A 22,273-nucleotide genomic window follows, 5' to 3' on the forward strand; every position below is an offset into this window, starting at 1 on the left:
ATCAGAAATGTCTTAAATGTTGCAATAAACAGTAAAGGAATGTAATGGTGAAACGTTATCAACTATTGTAATATAATATTGATTTCACAAATGTCATTTTTAACATGTGAAAGCAACAATAAAACATTTCAACAAGTGAACAAAGCGCTGGAAGGAGTTTGGAGAGCACAAGTAGATAGACACGCCTGTGGTGTCTTCACCAGAAACGGACTGACAATTATTTGGAATCACAGGAGAAGAGGTAATGTCCCTCTCCTCCTTTTGTTATTGTTTCTTCCACTTCTCTTCCTCTCTGGGCTGTCCTAGAGGTGACAGAGGCAGGGCAATGGGCATGCTTCTGTTCTCCCATATACTGTAGTGTGAATGGGTTGTTGTTGATCTCCAACTTAAATTATCACCCTTCTTGCCCTTCACCTATGTCTCTCTGACGGTGATAAGAAGCTTCCACTTGTGTGCATTCAATGTGCATTTATTTATTATAGTTTGTCAGGATATTGACCACCTATTTTAGTGTTATGTTTGATATCTCAAATAGGGAATTAGGGGGTATAATTTATTTAACCTAATTTAATCAGGGAGCCACCATTTGAGACCAGTGTCTCTTATGTGGGAGGCCTGCATATACAATTTCAGAACATACATTTTGCACACTCTTGGCATTCTCTCAACCAGCTTCACCTGGAATGATTTTCCAACAGTCTTGAAGGAGTTCCCCCACATGCTGAGCACTTTTTGGCTTCTTTTCCTTCACTCTGCGGTCCGACTCATCCCAAACAATCTCCATTTGGTTGAGGTCGGGGGATTGTGGAGGCCAGGGCATCTGATGCAGCACTCCATCACTCTCCTTCTAGGCAAAATGGCCCTTACACAGCCTGGAGTTGAGTTGGGTCATTGTCCTGTTGAAAAACAAATGATAGTCCCACTAATCCCAAACCAGATGGGATGGCATATTCGCTGCAGAACACTGTGGTAGCCATGCTGGTTAAGTGTGCCTTGAATTCGAAATAAATCACATACAGTGTCATCAGCAAAGCACCCCACACCATAACACCACCACCTCCATGCTTTACAGTGAGAAATACACATGCGGAGATCATTCATTCGCCCACACCGCATCTCACAAAGACACAGGAGCTGGAACCAAAAATCTCCAATTTGGTCCAATGTCCATTACTCGTGTTTCTTGGCCCAAGCATGTCTCTTCTTCTTATTGGTGTCCTTTAGTAGTGGTTTCTTTGCATAATTTGACCATGAAGGCCTGATCCACATAGTCCCACTCTGAACAGTTGTTGAGATGTGTTTGTTATTTGAACTCTGTGAAGCATTTATTTGGGCTGCAATTTCTGAGGCTGGTAACTCGAATGAACTTATCCTCTGCAGCAAAGCTAATTATGGGTCTTCCATTCCTGTGAGTCCTCATGAAAGCCAGTTTCATTATAATGCTTGATGGTTTTTGCGACTGAACTTTCAAACTTCTTAAAATTTTCTGTATTGACTGACCTTTGTCTCTTTTAATTATTTGAGCTGTTCTTGGCATAATATGGAATAGGTATTTTACCAAATAGGGCTATAGTCTGTATATCCCCTACCTTGTCACAACACAATTGATTGGCTCAAACACAGCAAGACGGAAAGAAATTCCACAAGTTAACAGGTGTGCCTTCTTAAAAGTTAATTGAAATGCGTTCAACCTCATGAAGCTGGTTTAGAGAATGCCAAGAGTGTGCAAAGCTGTCATTAAGGCAAAGAAAGGGTGGCTACTTTGAAGAATCCCAAATATGAAATGTTTTTTGATTTAACACATTTTTGGTTATTACATGATTCCATGTGTGTTATTTCATAGGTTTGAAGTCTTCACTATTATTCTACAATGTAGAACATAGTAAAAATAAAGAAAAACCCTTGAATGAGTAAGTGTTCAAGAACTTTTGTCCGGTAGTGTGTTTTGCACAGACAAACATAAATATACACAAAACACAGTCAACTAAAACAAACACATTCTTCTTTATAAGAATCCTCTGTCCGCTGCCTGAACTGCCCTAGGGACACTAACACATCTATTACAAATATATTTTGGAGCTCATTCCAAACGTGTGTGGAGCAAGAAAACTAAAGGCTGGCTTATTTTATATCTTAACAGTGAAGTTATGTAAGTCGGAAGCTTGTAGTGCATGGCTTTGTAAACAAAAAGAGAGTCATGATGTGATCTGAGTTCAGAGGTTCAGCCCACCTTTTGGTAAAGAATGCAGTGATGAGTAATAACACTGTCTCCTGTGATAAAGCGAAGGGTACTATGAAAAACGGTATCCAAGGGTTTAAGAGTAGAGGCAGCTGCACTTTTATAAATAGTATCACCATAATCAAGAACAGGTAAGAGCAAGGGATGACAATAGATAGATGATGTAGATGATATTAGAATTGTTCTTACTATTTGTTTTATTTCAATTTAATAGTCAGTCGTGAAGGTGAGCTTAGATTTGGCTTGAGAAATGCTACCGCCTGCTGCTTCAACCCTCCAGAACCAAAAATGGAGACTTAATTTCTCCTTTCTTTCTGTGCAAACACCAAACCCAGAGGGGAGCTACTGCTGAAGATGAACAAGCCGTTGGAGGCCAGGGACGCCTACCTGCGGGCCCTGGAGCTGGACAGCACCAACGCTGACCTCTGGTACAACCTTGCTATCGTCAACATCGAGATGAAGGAGCCCTCAGAGGCCCTGAAGAATTTTAACCATGCCCTGGAGCTCAACCCACGCCACAAACTGGCACTCTTCAACTCTGCCCTGCTCATGCAGGAATCTGGTGAGTGACTTAGCTACTCAGACTGATCAGCCCAGGGTTGTGTTCATTAGTAAGCCCCATAGCAAAATGTTATGTAACAGAAATGAAAACAAGTATTTCATATTGGACAGATTCAGGTGGTCCCACCTCCTGTTTCAGCCCGTTTGCTTTGGTTTCGCTCTTAGTGAATGCGACCCTGGCTCAGTCAGGGCTTTTAGCAGTGGGGAAGGTTGTTTATTTAGTTAACCTTTATTTAACCATGAAGTCAAATTGAATTTGTCACAGGCACCGAATACAACAGGTGTAGTCCTTACAGTGAAATCCTTACTTACAAAGCCCTTAACCAACAATGCAGTTTTAAGAAAAATAAGTATAAAAAAATAAAAGTAACAAATAATTAAAGAGCAGCAGTAAAATAACAATAGTGAGGCTATATACAGTGGGTATCAGAACAGAGTCTATGCGCGGGGGCACCGATTAGTTGAGGTAATTGAGGTAATATGTCCATGTAGATAGAGTTAAAGTGACTATGCAACGATAATGAACAGAGAGTAGCAGCAGCGTAGAAGAGGGGGGCAATGCAAATAGTCTGAGTAGCCATTTTATTAGCATTTTATTCAGAAGTCTTATGGTTTGGGGGTAGAAGCTGTTAATGAGCCTTTTGGTCCTAGACTTGGCGCTCCGGTGCCGCTTGCCATGCGGTAGCAGGGAGAACAGTCTATGACTTGAGTGACTGGAGTCTTTGACAATTTTTTGGGCCTTTCTCCTGGATGTCAGGAAGGTAGTCCCCGGTGATGTACTGGGCCTTATGCACTACCCTCTGTAGTGCCTTCCGGTCAGATGCTGAGCAGTTGCCATACCATGCGGTAATGCAACCGTTTAGGATGATGTCGATTTTGCAGCTGTATAACGTTTTTGAAGGTCTAGGGGACCCATGCCAAATCGTTTTTCTCCTGGGGAGGAAAAGGTGTTGTCGTGCCCTCTTCACTACTTGTCTTGGTGTGTTTGATAGTTTGTTGGTGATGTGGACAGCAAGGAACTTGAAACTCTAAGCCCGCTCCACTTCAGTCCCGTCAATGTTAATGAGGGCCTGTTCGGCCCTCCTTTTCCTATAGTCCACGATCAGCTCCTTTGTCTTGCTCACATTGAGGGAGACGTTGTTGTCCTGGCACCACACTGCCAGGTCTCTGACCTTTTCCCTATAGGCTGTCTCATTGTTGTCTGTGATCAGGCCTCCCACTGTTGTTATCAGCAACAGTGATGGTGTTGGAGTTGTGCTTGGCCATGCAGTCATGGGTGAACAGGGAGTAGGAGGGGAGGGGGCTAAAAACTCACCCTTGAGGGAAACTTATGTTGATGATCATCCCTTACCACATGGGGTTGGCCTTTCAGGAAGTCCAGGATCCAGTTGCAGAGGGAGGTGTTTAGTCCCAGGGTCCTTAGCTTAGTGATGAGCTTGGTGGGTGCTATGGTGTTGAACGCTGAGCTGTAGTCAATGAACAGCATTCTCACATAGGTGTTTCTTTTTTCTAGTTGGGAAAGGACAGTGTGGAGTGCGATTGAGATTGTGTCATCTGTGGATCTTTTGGGGCGGTTTACAAATTGGAGTGGTTCTAGGTTTCCTGGCATGATCGTGTTGATGTGAGCCATAACCAGCCTTTCGAAGCACTTAATGGTCCGCGCATGCTTTGAGTACACGTCTTGGTTATTCGTCTGGACCCGCGGCTTTGTGAATGTTTACCTGTTTAGAGGTCTTGCTCACATCGGCTACATAGGGAGTGATCACACAGACGTCTGGAACAGCTGGTGCTCTCATGCATGTTTCAGTGAAGCTTGCCTCAAAGCGAGCAATTTAGCTCGTCTGGTAGGCTCGCGTCACTGGGCAGCTCGCGACTGGTTTTCCCTTTGTAGTCAATAATAGTTTTCAAGACCTACCACATCCGACGAGCGTTGGAGCCGGTGTAGTAGGATTAAATCTTAGTCCTGTATAACCAGCTTCATGAGGCATGCATTTCAATTAACAGGTGCGCTGCCTTAATTTGGGGAATTTCTTTCCTTAATGCGTTTGAGCCAGTCAGTTGTGTATTGATAAGGTAGAGGTGGTATACAATAGATGGCCCTTTTTTTGTAAAGGACCTAGTCCATATCATGGCTAGAACAGCTCAAATAAGTAAAGAGAAAGACATAAAGGTCAGTCAATACGGAACATTTCAAGAACTTTGAAAGTTTCTTCAAGTGCATCCGCAAAAACCGTCAAACACTATGATGAAACTGGCTCTCAGGAGGACCACCACAGAAAGGAGGACCCAGCCTTACCTCTGCTGCAGAGGATAATAATAAATAATAATATATGCCATTTAGCAGACGCTTTTATCCAAAGCGACTTACAGTCATAGATAAGTTCATTAGAGTTACAGCCTCAGAAATTGCATCCCAAATAAATGTTTCACAGAGTTCAAGTAAGAAACACATCTCAACATCAACTGTTCAGAGGAGACTGCATGAATCAGGCCTTCATGGTCAAATTGCTGCAAAGAAACCACTACTAAAGGACACCAATAAGAAGAAGAGACTTGCTTGGCCAAGAAACATGAGCAATTGACATTAGACCGGTGGAGTCCAAATTTGAGATGTTTGGTTCCAACCACCTTATTTGTGAGACGCAGAGTAGGTGAACGGATGATCTCTGCATGTGTGGCTCCCACCGTGAAGCATGGAAGAGGTGTGATGGTGTCTGTGATTTATTTAGAATTCAAGGCACACTTAACCAGCATGGCTACCACAGCATTCTGCAGTGATACGCCGTCCCATCTGGTTTGTGTTTTGTGGAACTGCCATTTGTTTTTAAACAAGACAATGACCCAACACACCTCCAGGCTGTGTAATGGCTATTTGACCAAGAAGGAGAGTGATTGAGTGCTGCATCAGATGACCTGGCCTCCACATATTTCAACCCTGCAGGCTCTACACAAAACGCAGAAATATTAGCGTCTGCTAAATGGCATATATATAAAATATAAAACATGCCTTACCTTTGACGAGCTTCTTTCGTTGGCACTCCAATATGTCCCATAAACATCACAATTGGTCCTTTTGTTTGATTAATTCCGTCCATATATATCCAAAATGTCAATTTATTTGATGCGTTTGATCCAGAAAAAAACAGCTTCCAAAATGCGCAATGTCACCACAAAGTATTTTAAAAGTTTAAACATTAATAATCGATCAAATTGAATACGGGTCTATCTGTTTTCAATAGAGGACGAGAGAAAACAAACGCTACTTTTCATGCCTTGGCCAACTCTCAACAGTGTTACGCAGTTCCTAGATGGCATACTTCTTCATTGCACAAATGAATAACCTCAACCACATTCCAAAGACTGGTGACATCTGGTGGAAGTGGTAGGAACTGAAAACAGGTTCCTACAAAATAACATTTGCCAATTGTTAAGAATAAATGAGTGAAGAGGTGTGGAGTCAGGCGCAGAGAGCAAAGGATGTGGGAAAAACAACACGCTTTAATGTCCTGGAAACATAACATGTACAAAAGTGGAAACACAAATGAACAGAAATATAAACGGACAGCGTGAAACCCAAAATGCCAACAAAAATACACTCAAACAAGGAAACAGGAGAACAAGCCAAAACTAAACGAACACAGAACAACGGATCGGCGATAGCTAGTAGACCGGCGACGACGACCGCCGAGCGCCACCCGAACAAGAAGGGGAGTCACCTTCGGTAATATTCGTGACAGTACCCCCCTCCTGACGCGCAGCTCCTGCAGCGCGCCGATGCCGGCCTCTGGGACGACCCGGAGGCCGAGGCGCTGGGCGACCCGGACGGAGGCGATGGAATTCACTCAACATAGATGGTTCTAGAATATCCCTCACCGGAACCCAGCACCTCTCCTCCGGACCGTACCCCTCACAGTCAACGAGGTACTGCAAGCCTCTCACCCGGTGTCTCTAGTCCAGAATAGCTCGTATCTTGTACGCAGGGGACCCCTCTATGTCCAGAGGGGGCGGAGGAACCTCCAGTACCTCATTTTCCTGCATGGGACCAGCTACCACCGGCCTGAGAAGAGACACATGAAATGAGGGGTTAATACGATAATACGAAGGAAGTAATAATCGATAACAAACCTCATTTATTCTCCTCAGGACTTTAAATGGCCCTATACACTGCAGACCCAGCTTCCAGCAGGGCAAGCGGAGAGGCAGGTTTCGTGTCGAGAGCCAGACCCTGTCCCCAGGTGCAAACACGGGGGCCTCACTGCGGTGATGGTCAGCGCTCTTCTTCTGCCTTATACTCGCTTGGCGTAATGACTCTTGGACCCCCCTCCCGGTCTCCTCAGAGCGCTGTACCCACTCCTCCACCGCAGCAGCCTCAGTCTGGCTCTGATGCCACGGTGCCAGGACCGGCTGGTACCCCAACACGCACTCAAATGGTGACATGTTGGTAGAGGAGTGGCTTAGTGAATTCTGGGCTATTTCTGCCCAGGGAATATATCTCGCCCACACCCCTGGCCGGTCCTGGCAATACGACCGCAGAAACCTACCCACCTCCTGACCATTACTCTCCGGGTGATACCCTGAGGTCAGGCTGACCGAGACCCCCAGACGTTCCATAAATGCCCTCCAAACACGGGAGATAAATTGGGGGCCCCGATCAGAAACTATATCCTCGGGCACCCCACAGTGCCGGAAGACATGGGTGAAAAGAGCTTCCGCAGTTTGTAGGGCCGTAGGGAGACCGGGCAATGGGATAAGACGGCAGGACTTAGAGAACCGATCCACAACGACCAGGATAGTAGTGTTACCCTGAGAGGGGGGGAGGTCAGTAAGAAAAACCACTGAAAGATGGGTCCACGGCCGTTGTGGAATGGGAAGAGGTTGTAATTTACCTCTGGGCAGGTGTCTAGGAGCCTTACTCTGGGCGCACACCGAACAGGAGTTAACAGAATCGCACATCCCTCCTCAAAGTGGGCCACCAGTACTTCCTCTCAAGACCTCTCACTGTCCTATATATACGAGATAGTGAAACGAAATCTGGTGAAAAACATGGCCCACCTTGCCTGACGAGGATTCAGTCTCCTAGCTGATCGGATATACTCCAGGTTACGATGGTCAGTCCAGATAAGGAAAGGGTGCTTAGCCCCCTCAAGCCAGTGTCTCCACACCTTCAGGGCCTTAACCATAGCCAACAACTCCCTATCCCCCACATCATAATTCCGCTCCGCTGGCCCGAGTTTCTTTGAAAAAAAGGCACAGGGGCGGAGCTTCGGTGGCACACCCGAACTCTGTGAGAGCACCGCTCCAACCCCAGCCTCGGATGCGTCCACCTCTACTATAAACGCCAAAGAAGGGTCCGGATGTGCCAACACCGGCGCCTTAGTAAACATCGCCTTCAAATTATGAAAAGCTCTGTTCGCCTCTGCTGACCACTGCAAACGCACCGGCCCCCCCTTCAGCAGTGAGGTAATAGGGGTAGCTACCTGACCAAAACCCCGGATAAACCTCCGGTAGTAATTGGCAAATCCCAAGAACCGCTGCACCTCCTTTACCGTGGTCGGAGTCGGCCAATTACGCACAGCCTTAACGCGGTCACCCTCCATTACCAAACCAGAGCTGGAAATGCGATAACCCAGGAAGGAAACTGATTGTTTGGAAAACTCACATTTCTCCGCCTTCACATACAGGTCATGCTCCAGCAGTCGTCTAAGAACCTTGCGCACAAGAGATACATGCGCAGTGCGTGTAGCGGAGTAGATCAAAATATCGTCAATATACACCACTACACCCTGTCCATGCAGGTCTCTGAGTATTTCATCCACGAAGGATTGAAATATAGCTGGAGCATTCTTTAACCCGTATGGCATGACGAGGTACTCATAATGACCCGACGTAGTGCTAAATGCAGTTTTCCACTCATCTCCCTCCCGAATACGCACCAAATTATAAGCACTCCTGAGATCCAGTTTAGTGAAGAACTGCGCTCCGTGAAATGATTCCACTACCGTAGCAATGAGAGGTAGTGGGTAACTAAAACCCACTGTGATGGAATTTAGAGCTCTATAATCAATACACGGACGCAAACCACCATCCTTTTTTCTTCACAAAAAAGAAACTCGAAGAGACAGGTGACATGGAGGGCTGAATGAACCCTGTCCCAGAGCCTCTGTGATATAAGTTTCCATAGCCACCTTCTCCTCCTGGGACAAAGGATACACATGACTCCTGGGGAGTGCAGCGTTAACCTGGAGATTTATCACGCAATCCCCCTGCCTATGGGGTGATAATTGGGTCGCTTTCTTTTTACTGAAAACGATAGCCAAATCGTCATACTCAGCTGGAATGCGCACGGTGGAATTCCTGGTCTGGACTCTCTACCGTTGTAGCACCGATGGAAACCCCTACACACCTGCCTGAACACTCATCAGACCACCCCTGTAGAGTTCCCTGTTTCCACGAAATCGTAGGATTATGAATAGCTAGCCAGGGAATCCCCAGAGCAACTGGAAACGCAGGTGAATCGATAAGGAACAAACTCATTCGTTCCTTGTGATTCCCCTGCGTAATCATCTCCAACGAAATTGTGGCTCTATTCACCAGCCCTGACCCTAATGGTCGACTATCTAAAGAGTGCACGGTAAAAGGGGGGTCTACTTTTACTAACGGAATCCTCAACCTCTGAGCGAGTCCGCGATCTATAAAGTTTCCAGCTGTGCCTGAATCTACCAGTGCCTTATGCTGGAGAGAAGGAGAATAATTAAGGAAACAAATTAATAGGAACATGTGACCAACAGGAAACTCTGGGAGAGTGTGGTGCTTACTCACCTGGGGTGACCGATGAGTGTTCTGCCTGCCCTCATGATTCCCAGATGAATTCCTCCAGCACCGACCAAACGTGTGCCCTCTCCGGCCACAACTGGTACAGGAGGAGCTTCCTCCTCTGATCTCCCTTGACGCGGTCCCTCCTAGCTCCATCGGGATAGGGGCAGGAGGATCAGGAGGTAGAACTGACAGGACCCTTTCAGAACGTCCACGAGCAGCTAGCAGATGGTCCAACCGGATCGACAGGTCTATCAGTCCATCCAGGCCAAGTGTAGTATCCCGACAGGCCAGCTCCCTACGGACGTCCTCTCTCAGGCTACACCTGTAATGGTCTATCAGGGCCCTGTCGTTCCACCCTGCTTCCGCAGCCAAGGTCCGGAACTCCGGCGCGAAGTCCTGCGCGCTCCTCGTCCCCTGTCTAAGATGGAACAATCTCTCACCCGCCGCTCGACCCTCTGGAGGGTGATCGAACACGGCCCTGAAACGGCAGATGAACTCCGAGTAGTTGTCCTTCGCCGAGTCGTGCCCGTTCCAGACCGCATTAGCCCACTCCAGGGCTCTACAGGTCAGGCAGGTGATGAGGACCCCTACTCTCTCCTCCGAGGGGGCCGGCCGAACGGTGGCCAGGTAGAGGTCTAATTGCAGCAGGAATCCCTGGCACCCCGTCGCTGCTCCATCGTAATTCCTCGGAGGCGTCATGTGCAGAGCGCTGGAACCGGATCCAGATGGGGGAGATGGTAGAGTTGCTGGTAGGAGGGTCGGTGGGGTAGTCGTAGGGAAACCATTCCTCTCCCAACGATCCATCCTCTCCATCATCTGTTCTATTGCTGATCCTAGGCGATGGAGGATGGACGTGTGATGTTGAACTTGCTCCTCCATAGTGGGAAGAGGAGTGGTCGCTGCTCCTGCTGACTCCATAGTATGGTGCGGGCTTCTGTTAAGAATAAATGAGTGAAGAGGTGTGGAGTCAGGTGCAGAGAGCAAAGGATGTGGGAAAAACAACACGCTTTAATGTCCTGGAAACATAACATGTACAAAAGTGGAAACACAAATGAACAGAAATATAAACGGACAGCGTGAAACCCAAAATGCCAACAAAAATACACTCAAACAAGGAAACAGGAGAACAAGCCTGCACGAAACAGAAGCGGGCTGAACAGACTATATATAACCCTATCCTAACAACCAAACTAGAAACAGGTGCTTCCAATTAGACAAAACTAAACGAACACAGAACAACGGATTGGCGATAGCTAGTAGACCGGCGACGACGACCGCCGAGCGCCACCCGAACAAGAAGGGGAGTCACCTTCGGTAATATTCGTGACACCAATGAGAACTCAGTGAACAGACCTAAAAAATCTAAATAAATCTGAACGGTTAGTCCTCAGGGTTTTGCCTGCTACATAAATTCTGTTATACTCACAGACATGATTCAAACAGTTTTAGAAACGTCAGTGTTTTCTATCCAAATCTACTAATAATATGCATATCTTATATTCCTGGCATGAGTAGCAGGAAGTTGAAATTGGGCACGCTATTTATCCAAAAGTGAAAATGCTGCCCCCTATACCTTAAGAAGTTAACACTTTTTTGGTTACTACATGATTCCATGTGTTATTTCATTGTTTGGATGTTTTCACTTCTATTCTACAATGTAGAAAATAGAACAAATAAATACAAATCCTTCAATGTGTGCCCAAATGTTTGACTGGTACTGTATGAAAATGTGTGCAATTGTATCACTTTTCTAGGATGCTTTATTGTTTTCATTGCTTTAGTAGGAAGCTCATCAGAAGTAGACATGCTCATGTTGTTTATATTTGTGCAGGATGACTTCCTACTAGGGCACACCGCCTCTGTGCTAACAGTATACTGTAACTCTGGTTCATAGGCACATAATTACTCCATATAATAGCTGTAGAGGCATTCAGGGCAGTTAGTGGGACACAAATTAACTTACTTACGTTATCTGCCAACGCTCCCTGGATAATGATCATTTGCTGCAGCATTATGACTACTCAGCGACACAATGGTAGGGATTAACTGTCAACGCAGCCTTTCAATGAGTCCATGAGCCAAGATGATTTTTATGGACTTTGTCATTCCTGTAGAGCATCTTCTGTTTCCAAAAGGTGTCAAAGTAAATCTGTATTAAGGTGTCAAAGTTATTTGTAAAAGTGATTCCAACAGAGCTACAGTAATCTTTTAGCCAGGTGTATAATGTCAGTAGCCTGCTGAATCTCATACGCGCAGCCCAACGATGGTATCAGACCTGAAATAATTGGCCACTTTTTGGAATCTTAGTGCTAGAATCAGTTCTTTACAATCCAATTTCAGAAGTTCTGAGCTAGCCCTCCTGATGTTGTTTGACCCCACATGGACTACAACAGTGTCAGCTCCTGACATCTGTCGTAGAAAAGTCGGGAAGCAGCCTTGTAATGTCTTGTACTTGTGCTCCAGGATAGCACAGGGTTTTTGCTCCGGGATCCATTCATGATTATCTGTAATCATTGTAGCACCCACATTAATGTAGAAGTTTTGAGAAACAGATCATATTCTTATTTACAATAAAGGTGACTCCTAATTTACTCAATACATTATTTACCATTCATTTCTATTAGGCACAACATAATCCAAAACACAACCAAAACAAACTGCAAAGGTCATTGTGATCTAGGAATATGGGACCAAACACTATATGTAATACACTATAAGTGAATTTGTCCAAATACTTGTGACACCTAGATGCTTAAAGTGCTTTCATTTCTGAACAGACGATACCCTCAAATAAATGGAGCCATTCTGTACTGTTACATTTACATTTAAGTCATTTAGCAGACGCTCTTATCCAGAGCGACTTACAAATTGGTGCATTCACCTCACATCCAGTGGATCAGCCACTTTACAATAGTGCATCTAAATCTTTTAAGGGGGGGGGTGAGAAGGATTACTTTATCCTATCCTAGGTATTCCTTAAAGAGGTGGGGTTTCAGGTGTCTCCGGAAGGTGGTGATTGACTCCGCTGTCCTGGCGTCGTGAGGGAGTTTGTTCCACCATTGGGGGGCCAGAGCAGTGAACAGTTTTGACTGGGCTGAGCGGGAGCTGTACTTCCTCAGTGGTAGGGAGGCGAGCAGGCCAGAGGTGGATGAACGCAGTGCCCTTGTTTGAGTGTAGGGCCTGATCAGAGCCTGGAGGTACTGAGGTGCCGTTCCCCTCACAGCTCCGTAGGCAAGCACCATGGTCTTGTAGCGGATGCAAGCTTCAACTGGAAGCCAGTGGAGAGAGCGGAGGAGCGGGGTGACGTGAGAGAACTTGGGAAGGTTGAACACCAGATGGGCTGCGGCGTTCTGGATGAGTTGTAGGGGTTTAATGGCACAGGCAGTGAGCCCAGCCAACAGCGAGTTGCAGTAATCCAGACGGGAGATGACAAGTGCCTGGATTAGGATCTGTGCCGCTTCCTGTGTGAGGCAGGGTCGTACTCTGCGGATGTTGTAGAGCATGAACCTACAGGAACGGGCCACCGCCTTGATGTTAGTTGAGAACGACAGGGTGTTGTCCAGGATCACGCCAAGGTTCTTAGCGCTCTGGGAGGAGGACACAATGGAGTTGTCAACCGTGATGGCGAGATCATGGAACGGGCAGTCCTTCCCCGGGAGGAAGAGCAGCTCCGTCTTGCCGAGGTTCAGCTTGAGGTGGTGATCCGTCATCCACACTGATATGTCTGCCAGACATGCAGAGATGCGATTCGCCACCTGGTCATCAGAAGGGGGAAAGGAGAAGATTAATTGTGTGTCATCTGCATAGCATTGATAGGTGGTCCTTCTGTAGCTCAGTTGGTAGAGCATGGCGCTTGTAACGCCAGGGTAGTGGGTTCGATCCCCGGGACCACCCATACGTAGAATGTATGCACACATGACTGTAAGTCGCTTTGGATAAAAGCGTCTGCTAAATGGCATATATTTTTTATATATATATTTTATAGGAGAGACCATGTGAGGTTATGACAGAGCCAAGTGACTTGGTGTATAGCGAGAATAGGAGAGGGCCTAGAACAGAGCCCTGGGGGACACCAGTGGTGAGAGCGCGTGGTGAGGAGACAGATTCTCGCCACGCCACCTGGTAGGAGCGACCTGTCAGGTAGGACGCAATCCAAGCGTGGGCCGCGCCGGAGATGCCCAACTCGGAGAGGGTGGAGAGGAGGATCTGATGGTTCACAGTATCGAAGGCAGCCGATAGGTCTAGAAGGATGAGAGTTAGCTTTAGCAGTGCGGAGCGCCTCCGTGATACAGAGAAGAGCAGTCTCAGTTGAATGACTAGTCTTGAAACCTGACTGATTTGGATCAAGAAGGTCATTCTGAGAGAGATAGCGGGAGAGCTGGCCAAGGACGGCACGTTCAAGAGTTTTGGAGAGAAAAGAAAGAAGGGATACTGGTCTGTAGTTGTTGACATCGGAGGGATCGAGTGTAGGTTTTTTCAGAAGGGGTGCAACTCTCGCTCTCTTGAAGACGGAAGGGATGTAGCCAGCGGTCAGGGATGAGTTGATGAGCGAGGTGAGGTAAGGGAGAAGGTCTCCGGAAATGGTCTGGAGAAGAGAGGAGGGGATAGGGTCAAGCGGGCAGGTTGTTGGGCGGCCGGCCGTCACAAGACGCAAGATTTCATCTGGAGAGAGAGGGGAGAAAGAGGTCAGAGCACAGGGTAGGGCAGTGTGAGCAGAACCAGCGGTGTCGTTTGACTTAGCAAACGAGGATCGGATGTCGTCGACCTTCTTTTCAAAATGGTTGACGAAGTCATCTGCAGAGAGGGAGGGGGGGAAGGAGGATTCAGGAGGGAGGAGAAGGTGGCAAAGAGCTTCCTAGGGTTAGAGGCAGATGCTTGGAATTTAGAGTGGTAGAAAGTGGCTTTAGTAGCAGAGACAGAGGAGGAAAATGTAGAGAGGAAGGAGTGAAAGGATGCCAGGTCCGCAGGGAGGCGAGTTTTCCTCCATCTCCGCTCGGCTGCCCGTAGCCCTGTTCTGTGAGCTCGCAATGAGTCGTCGAGCCACGGAGCGGGAGGGGAGGACCGAGCCGGCCTGGAGGATAGGGGACATAGAGAGTCAAAGGATGCAGAAAGGGAGGAGAGGAGGGTTGAGGAGGCAGAATCAGGAGATAGGTTGGAGAAGGTTTGAGCAGAGGGAAGAGATGATAGAATGGAAGCGGAGAGAGTAGCGGGGGAGAGAGAGCGAAGGTTGGGACGGCGCGATACCATCCGAGTAGGGGCGGTGTGGGAAGTGTTGGATGAGAGCGAGAGGGAAAAGGATACAAGGTAGTGGTCGGAGACTTGGAGGGGAGTTGCAATGAGGTTAGTGGAAGAACAGCATCTAGTAAAGATGAGGTCGAGCGTATTGCCTGCCTTGTGAGTAGGGGGGGAAGGTGAGAGGGTGAGGTCAAAAGAGGAGAGGAGTGGAAAGGAGGCAGAGAGGAATGAGTCAAAGGTAGACGAGGGGAGGTTAAAGTCGCCCAGAACTGTGAGAGGTGAGCCGTCCTCAGGAAAGGAGCTTATCAAGGCATCAAGCTCATTGATGAACTCTCCGAGGGAACCTGGAGGGCGATAAATGATAAGGATGTTAAGCTTGAAAGGGCTGGTAACTGTGACAGCATGGAATTCAAAGGAGGCGATAGACAGATGGGTAAGGGGAGAAAGAGAGAATGACCACTTGGGAGAGATGAGGATCCCGGTGCCACCACCCCGCTGACCAGAAGCTCTCGGGGTGTGCGAGAACACGTGGGCGGACGAAGAGAGAGCAGTAGGAGTAGCAGTGTTATCTGTGGTGATCCATGTTTCAGTCAGTGCCAAGAAGTCGAGGGACTGGAGGGAGGCATAGGCTGAGATGAACTCTGCCTTGTTGGCCGCAGATCGGCAGTTCCAGAGGCTACCGGAGACCTGGAACTCCACGTGGGTCGTGCGCGCTGGGACCACCAGATTAGGGTGGCCGCGGCCACGCGGTGTGGAGCGTTTGTATGGTCTGTGCAGAGAGGAGAGAACAGGGATAGACAGACACATAGTTGACAGGCTACAGAAGAGGCTACGCTAATGCAAAGGAGATTGGAATGACAAGTCGACTACACGTCTCGAATGTTCAGAAAGTTAAGCTTACGTAGCAAGAATCTTATTGACTAAAATGATTAAAATGATACAGTACTGCTGAAGTAGGCTAGCTGGCAGTGGCTGCGTTGTTGACTTTGTAGGCTAGCTGGCAGTGGCTGCGTTGTTGACACTACACTAATCAAGTCGTTCCGTTGAGTGTAATAGTTTCTACAGTGCTGCTATTCGGGGGCTAGCTGGCTAGCTAGCAGTGTTGATTACGTTACGTTGCGTTAAAAGAACGACAATAGCTGGCTAGCTAACCTAGAAAATCGCTCTAGGCTACACAATTATCTTTGATACAAAGACGGCTATGTAACTAGCTATGTAGCTAGCTACGATCAAACAAATCAAACCGTTGTACTGTAATGAAATGAAATGAAAATGTGATACTACCTGTGGAGCGAAGCGGAATGCGACCGGGTTGTTGAGTGCGGAAGTTCTATTCGGTAGACGTTGGCTAGCTGTTGGCTAGCTAGCAGTGTCTCCTACGTTAAGGACGACAAATAGCTGGCTAGCTAACCTCGGTAAATTAAGATAATCACTCTAAGACTACACACTCTAAACTACACAATTATCTTGGATACGAAGACAGCAAAGACAACTATGTAGCTAGCTAACACTACACTAATCAAGTCGTTCAGTTGAGTGTAATAGTTTCTACAGTGCTGCTATACGGTGGACGTTTGCTAGCTGGCTAGCTGCTGGGCAGATAGCAGTGTAGACTACGTTAGGACGACGAAATGCGATAATTACGCAATTATCTTTGATACAAAGACTGCTATGTAGCTAGCTAAGAAGAAATTGCTAAGATTAGACAAATCAAACCGTTGTACTATAATGAAATGTAATGAAAAGTTATACTACCTGCGGACCGAAGTGCGGATGCGACCGCTCGCTCCAACCCGGAACTGTCACCTCATATTAAACATTTGAAAGTTTTAGCTTCGCTGTCCAAATAAATACGTAGGGGAGTGTGTCATTTTAGCTCAATTGACATTGAAATTACTAAAACCAAATCGAACCTGTGTAGAAATGATAATGAACCTACATTTATACGCTCTTTACTCTGCCTAACTTGCTAACAGTCAATAAAAGTTATATGGTCAGGGAGCGTCAAAAGCAATGGATAGAGGAAATTGATTTGTATTTGTAAATCGAGGGCCTTAAATAAAATGACTGCCATAAAGATTTGCACATAGGAGAGAGATGCGCAAACCTGCAACTCCATATTTGGAAGCACTTAGGTCACCTGACTTTTGTCAGGGATTTGAGTTCTCACGCGTAGACAAGAAGTTCTCGAACAGAAAAAAAGTTATTGTAGAAAGTGATTTTGTAGTCGTAGAAAAAGGTTTGTACCCATAGAAAGCGATTTCCATAAATCTCTGTCAGCCTCTCATTTGTCCATGTTGAAGCTTGCCTTTCAAGGTGGCAGAAATTATAGTATGGTAACCATAATATTTTAACCATGTGTGTAACCATAATATGTCCAATGTAAATCATCAAAACCCTAGCCCTAGATTATGCTATGTTTGCAACACTATTGCTGTGTACACCCGTTTATCACCAAAGTATTTGAATTAGCTGGCTAGTGTGATAGCACCACTAAATTGTGAAGGATATGTCATACATTGTAAGTGATTATAATCCGATGAACATTAAGGAGACATAAGTATTCCTGAGGCCTCTAGCCGTTTCCCCAGGAGAGGCATGCAAAAGGTAGAGGGGAGGTGTAGGATATGGGATCAGACTTTGTAACAGTATTGCTTCCGTCCCTCTCCTCGCCCCCAACCTGAGCTTGAACCAAGGACCATCTGCACACATTAACAAGTCACCCTCGAAGCATCGTTACCCATCGCTCCACAAAAGTGGCTGCCCTTGCAGGGCAAGGGAAACACCTACTTCATGGTCTCAGAGCGAGTGACGTCACCGATTGAAACGCTATTAACGAGCATCGCTAACTAGCTACCCATTTCACACCGGTTACACTCACCCCCTTCTTTCCATAGCAACCAGTGATCCAGGTCAACAGCATCAATGGGATAAACTTAGTATCTTCAAATACTAAACACTTTCTACCGTGGTAACTGTGAGAACTTGTCTACGTGTGAGAACTTCTTGTCTTTTTCTTGTCATCAAATCCCTGCCAAAAGTCAGATGACCTAAGCGCTTCCAAATATGGAGTTGCAGGTTTGCCATATCTGTCATGTTTGCGCATATTTGTCCTATGTTCCATTCAAATCAAATGTATATATATAGCCCTTCTTACATCAGCTGAAACCCAGCCTAAAACCCCAAACGGCAAGCAATGCAGGTGTAGAAGCACGGTGGCTAGGAAAAACTCCCTAAAAAGGCCAAAACCTAGGAAGAAACCTAGAGCGGAACCAGGCTATGAGGGGTGGCCAGTCCTCTTCTGGCTGTGCCAGACGAGATTATAACAGAAAATGTCCAAATGTTCATAAATGACCAGCATGGTCAAATAATAATAATCACAGTAGTTGCCGAGGGTGCAACAAGTCAGCACCTCAGGAGGAAATGTCAGTTGGCTTGTCATAGCCAATCATTGAGAATATCAGGCAGAACAGAAACCTAAGGAGGGAGGGAGAGCGGGAGGGAGGGAATTAATTCACACAGGAGAAATACTCCAGATGTAACAGACTGACCCTAGCCCTCCCGACACAGACTACTGCAGCATAAATACTGGAGGCTGAAAGAGGAGGGGTCAAAGGAGACACTGTGGCCCCATCCGATGATACCCCCGGACAGGGCCAAACAGTCAGGATATAACCCCACCCACTTTGCCAAAGCACAGCCCCCACACCACTAGAGGGATATCTTCAACCAATTTACCATCAAGCCCATGTAATGCTTTGTAGGTTAGCAGTAAAACCTTGAAATCAGCCCTTGCCACCCCCCCCCCCATTCAGCTGAAAAGGTGGCGCAGGGAATTCAGACATATTTAACTTTCACACATTAACAAGTCCAATACAGCAAAGTAAAGATAAACATCTTATTAATCTACCCATCTTCAATTTGTTTTTAAATGTTTTACAGCGAAAACACAACATATATTTGTTAGACCACCACCAAAACAAAACAAAAACACAGCCATTTTCCCCAGCCAAAGATGGTCACAAAAGCAGAATTAGAGATAAAATGAATCACTTTGATAATCTTCATCAGATGACACTCATATGACATGTTACACAATACATTTATGTTTTGTTTGATAATATGCATATTTATATCCACAAATCTCGGTTTACATTGACGCCATGTTCAGAAATGCCTCCAAAATATCCGGAGTAATTACAGAGAGCTACGCCAGATAACAGAAATACTCATCATAAACTTTGACGGAAGATACATGTTCTACATATAATTAAATCAAATCAAATCAAAAATTTATTTGTCACATACACATGGTTAGCAGATGTTAATGCGAGTGTAGCGAAATGCTTGTGCTTCTAGTTCCGACAATGCAGTAATAACCAACAAGTAATCTAACTAACAATTCCAAAACTACTGTCTTATACACAGTGTAAGGGGATAAAGAATATGTACATAAGGATATATGAATGAGTGATGGTACAGGGCAGCATACAGTAGATGGTATCGAGTACAGTATATACATATGAGATGAGTATGTAGACAAAGTAAACAAAGAGGCATAGTTAAAGTGGCTAGTGATACATGTATTACATAAGGATGCAGTCGATGATATAGAGTACAGTATATACGTATGCATATGAGATGAATAATGTAGGGTAAGTAACATTATATAAGGTAGCATTATTTAAAGTGGCTAGTGATATATTTAAAGATACACTGGTTCTTAATGCAACCGCTGTGTCAGATTTTTTTTTCAACTTTACGAAAAAAACCTACCATGCAATAATCTGAGACAATGCTCAGACGTAAATATATTTCTCCGCCATGTTGGAGTCAACAGAAATACGAAATTACATCGTAAATATTCCCTTACCTTTGATGATCTTTCATCAGAATGCAGTGCAAGGAGTCCTAGTTCAACAATAAATGGTTGTTTTGTTCCATAATGTCCAATAGTGTCCAATTAGCTGCATTTGCTAGCACTTTCAGCTCACGTGCCCATAAGTTAACGCTGGTCCACGATAACTTGGACAAAAACTTCAAAAATATATATTCCAGGTCGAATAAACTGGTCAAACAAAGTAGAGAATCAATCTTCAGGATGTTATTTTCATATATATCCAATAACGTTCCAACCGGAGCATACGTTTTCATCTGCAGCCAAATGGAACGATGGTGATATCAACAGACAAATGCGCAACAGGGAAATTGCATTCTGCCAGGACAGTGACTCATTCCCTTCCCATTCTACTGAATGAGAACATCTAGTGAAAGGCGTAGGAAGTGGTAACAGATCCATATCTTATTTGGAAGTGAAGAGGCGATGACTTAAAATTAGACCCGCATTCAGAATTTCACTTCCTGTTTGGAAGATTGCCTGCCCTTTTTTTTTTATTATTTTTTTTTTTCACCTTTATTTAACCAGGTAGGCTAGTTGAGAACAAGTTCTCATTTGCAACTGCGACCTGGCCAAAATAAAGCATAGCAGTGTGAACAGACAACAACACAGAGTTACACATGGAGTGAACAATTAACAAGTCAATAACACTGTAGGAAAAAAAATGGGCAGTCTATATACAATGTGTGCAAAAGGCATGAGGAGGTAGGCGAATAATACAATTTTGCAGATTAACACTGGAGTGATAAATGATCAGATGGTCATGCCCTATGAGTTCTGTTATACGCACAGACATAATTCAAACAGTTTTAGAAACTTGAGTGTTTTCTATCCAATAGTAATAATTATAATTATATATATATATATATATCTCAATCTAGGACAGAGTAGGATGCAGTTCACTATGGGCATGCAATTCATCCAAAGTGAAAATACTGCCCCCTATCCCCAACAAGTTAACGGGAAGCCAGTGTAGGGAGGCTAGCACTGGAGTAATATGACCAAATTTGTTGGTTTTAGTCAGGAGTCTAGCAGCCGTATTTAGCACTAACTGAAGTTTGTTTAGTGCTTTATCCGGGTAGCCGGAAAGTAGAGCATTGCAATAGTCTAATGTAGAAGTAACAAAAGCATTAATTTTTCTGCATCATTTTTGGCCAGAAAGTTTCTGATTTTTGCAATATTACGTAGATGGAAAAAGCAGTCCTTGAAACAGTCTTGATATGTTCGTGAAAAGAGAGATTAGGGTTCAGAGTAACACAGAGGTCCTTCAGTTTTATTTGAGATGACTGTACAACCATCAAGATTGTCAGATTCAACAGAAGATCTCTTTGTTTCTTGGGACCTAGAACAAGCATCTCTGTTTTGTCAAAGTTTAAAAGTAGAACGTTTACAGCCATCCACTTCCTTATGTCTGAAACACAGGCTTCTAGCGGGGGCAATTTTGAGGCTTCACCATGTTTCATTGAAATGTATAGCTGTGTGTCATCTGCATATCAGTGAAAGTTAACATTGTTTTCGAATGACATCCCCAAGAGGTAAAATATATTCTGAAAACAATGGTGGTCCTAAAACGGAACCTTGAGGAACACCGAAATTTACAGTTGATTTGTCAGAGAACAAACCATCTACAGAGACAAAGTGATATCTTTCCGACAGATAAGATCTAAACCAGGCCAGAACTTGTCCTTGTAGACCAATTTGGGTTTCCATTCTCTCCAAAAGAATGTGGTGATCGATGGTATCAAAAGCAGCACTAAGGTCTAGGAGCACGAGGACAGATGCAGAGCCTCGGTCTGACACCATTTAAAAGGTCATTTACAACCTTCACAAGTGCAGTCTCAGTGCTATGATGGGGTCTAAAACCAGACTGAAGCATTTCGTATACATTGTTTGTCTTCAGGAAGGCAGTGAGTTACAGCGCAACAGCTTTTTCTCAAATTTTAGAGAGCAATGGAGATTCGATATAGGCCGATAGTTTTTTAAATATTTTCTGGTAGGCTTGATTACCAACAATGAAGAGACAGTCTTCAGGGAGGAGGTGAGGGCCCTCGGAATGTGGTGCCAGGAAAGTAACCTCACACTCAACGTCAACAAAACAAAGGAGATGATTGTGGACTTCAGGAAACAGCAGAAGGAGCACCCCCCTATCCACATCGACGGCACAGTAGTGGAAAAGGTGGGAAGTTTTTAGTTCCTCGGCGTACACATCACGGACAAACTGAAATGGTCCACCCTCACAGACAAAGTGGTGAAGAAGGCACGCAACAGCGCCTCGTCAACCTCTGGAGGCTGAAGAAATTTGGCTTGTCACCAAAAACACTCACAAACGTTTACAGATGCTCAATCGAAAGCATCCTGTCAGGCTGTTTCACCGCCTGGTACGACAACTGCTCCGCCAACAACCATAAGGCTCCCCAGAGGGTAGTGAGGTCTGCACAACGCATCACCGGGAACAAACTACCTGCCCTCCAGGACACCTACACCACCCGACGTCACAGGAAGGCCAAAAAGATCATCAAGGACAA

At 45.4% G+C, this 22,273-nt stretch overlaps 1 protein-coding gene across 1 annotated transcript in view; it reads left to right on the plus strand.

Annotated features, from left to right (window-relative positions):
* The window catches only part of tmtc3 (transmembrane O-mannosyltransferase targeting cadherins 3), a 154,191-nt gene that overhangs the window by 128,498 nt on the left and 3,420 nt on the right, over positions 1-22,273 (plus strand). The window contains exon 13 of the mRNA XM_046345544.1: positions 2,575-2,801. Within this exon, the coding sequence (XP_046201500.1) occupies positions 2,575-2,801 (227 nt within the window). The remainder of the gene's footprint in view (positions 1-2,574; positions 2,802-22,273) is intronic.

Source organism: Oncorhynchus gorbuscha, linkage group LG01 (assembly GCF_021184085.1).
Source record: "Oncorhynchus gorbuscha isolate QuinsamMale2020 ecotype Even-year linkage group LG01, OgorEven_v1.0, whole genome shotgun sequence".
Taxonomy (NCBI): Eukaryota; Metazoa; Chordata; class Actinopteri; order Salmoniformes; family Salmonidae; genus Oncorhynchus; species Oncorhynchus gorbuscha.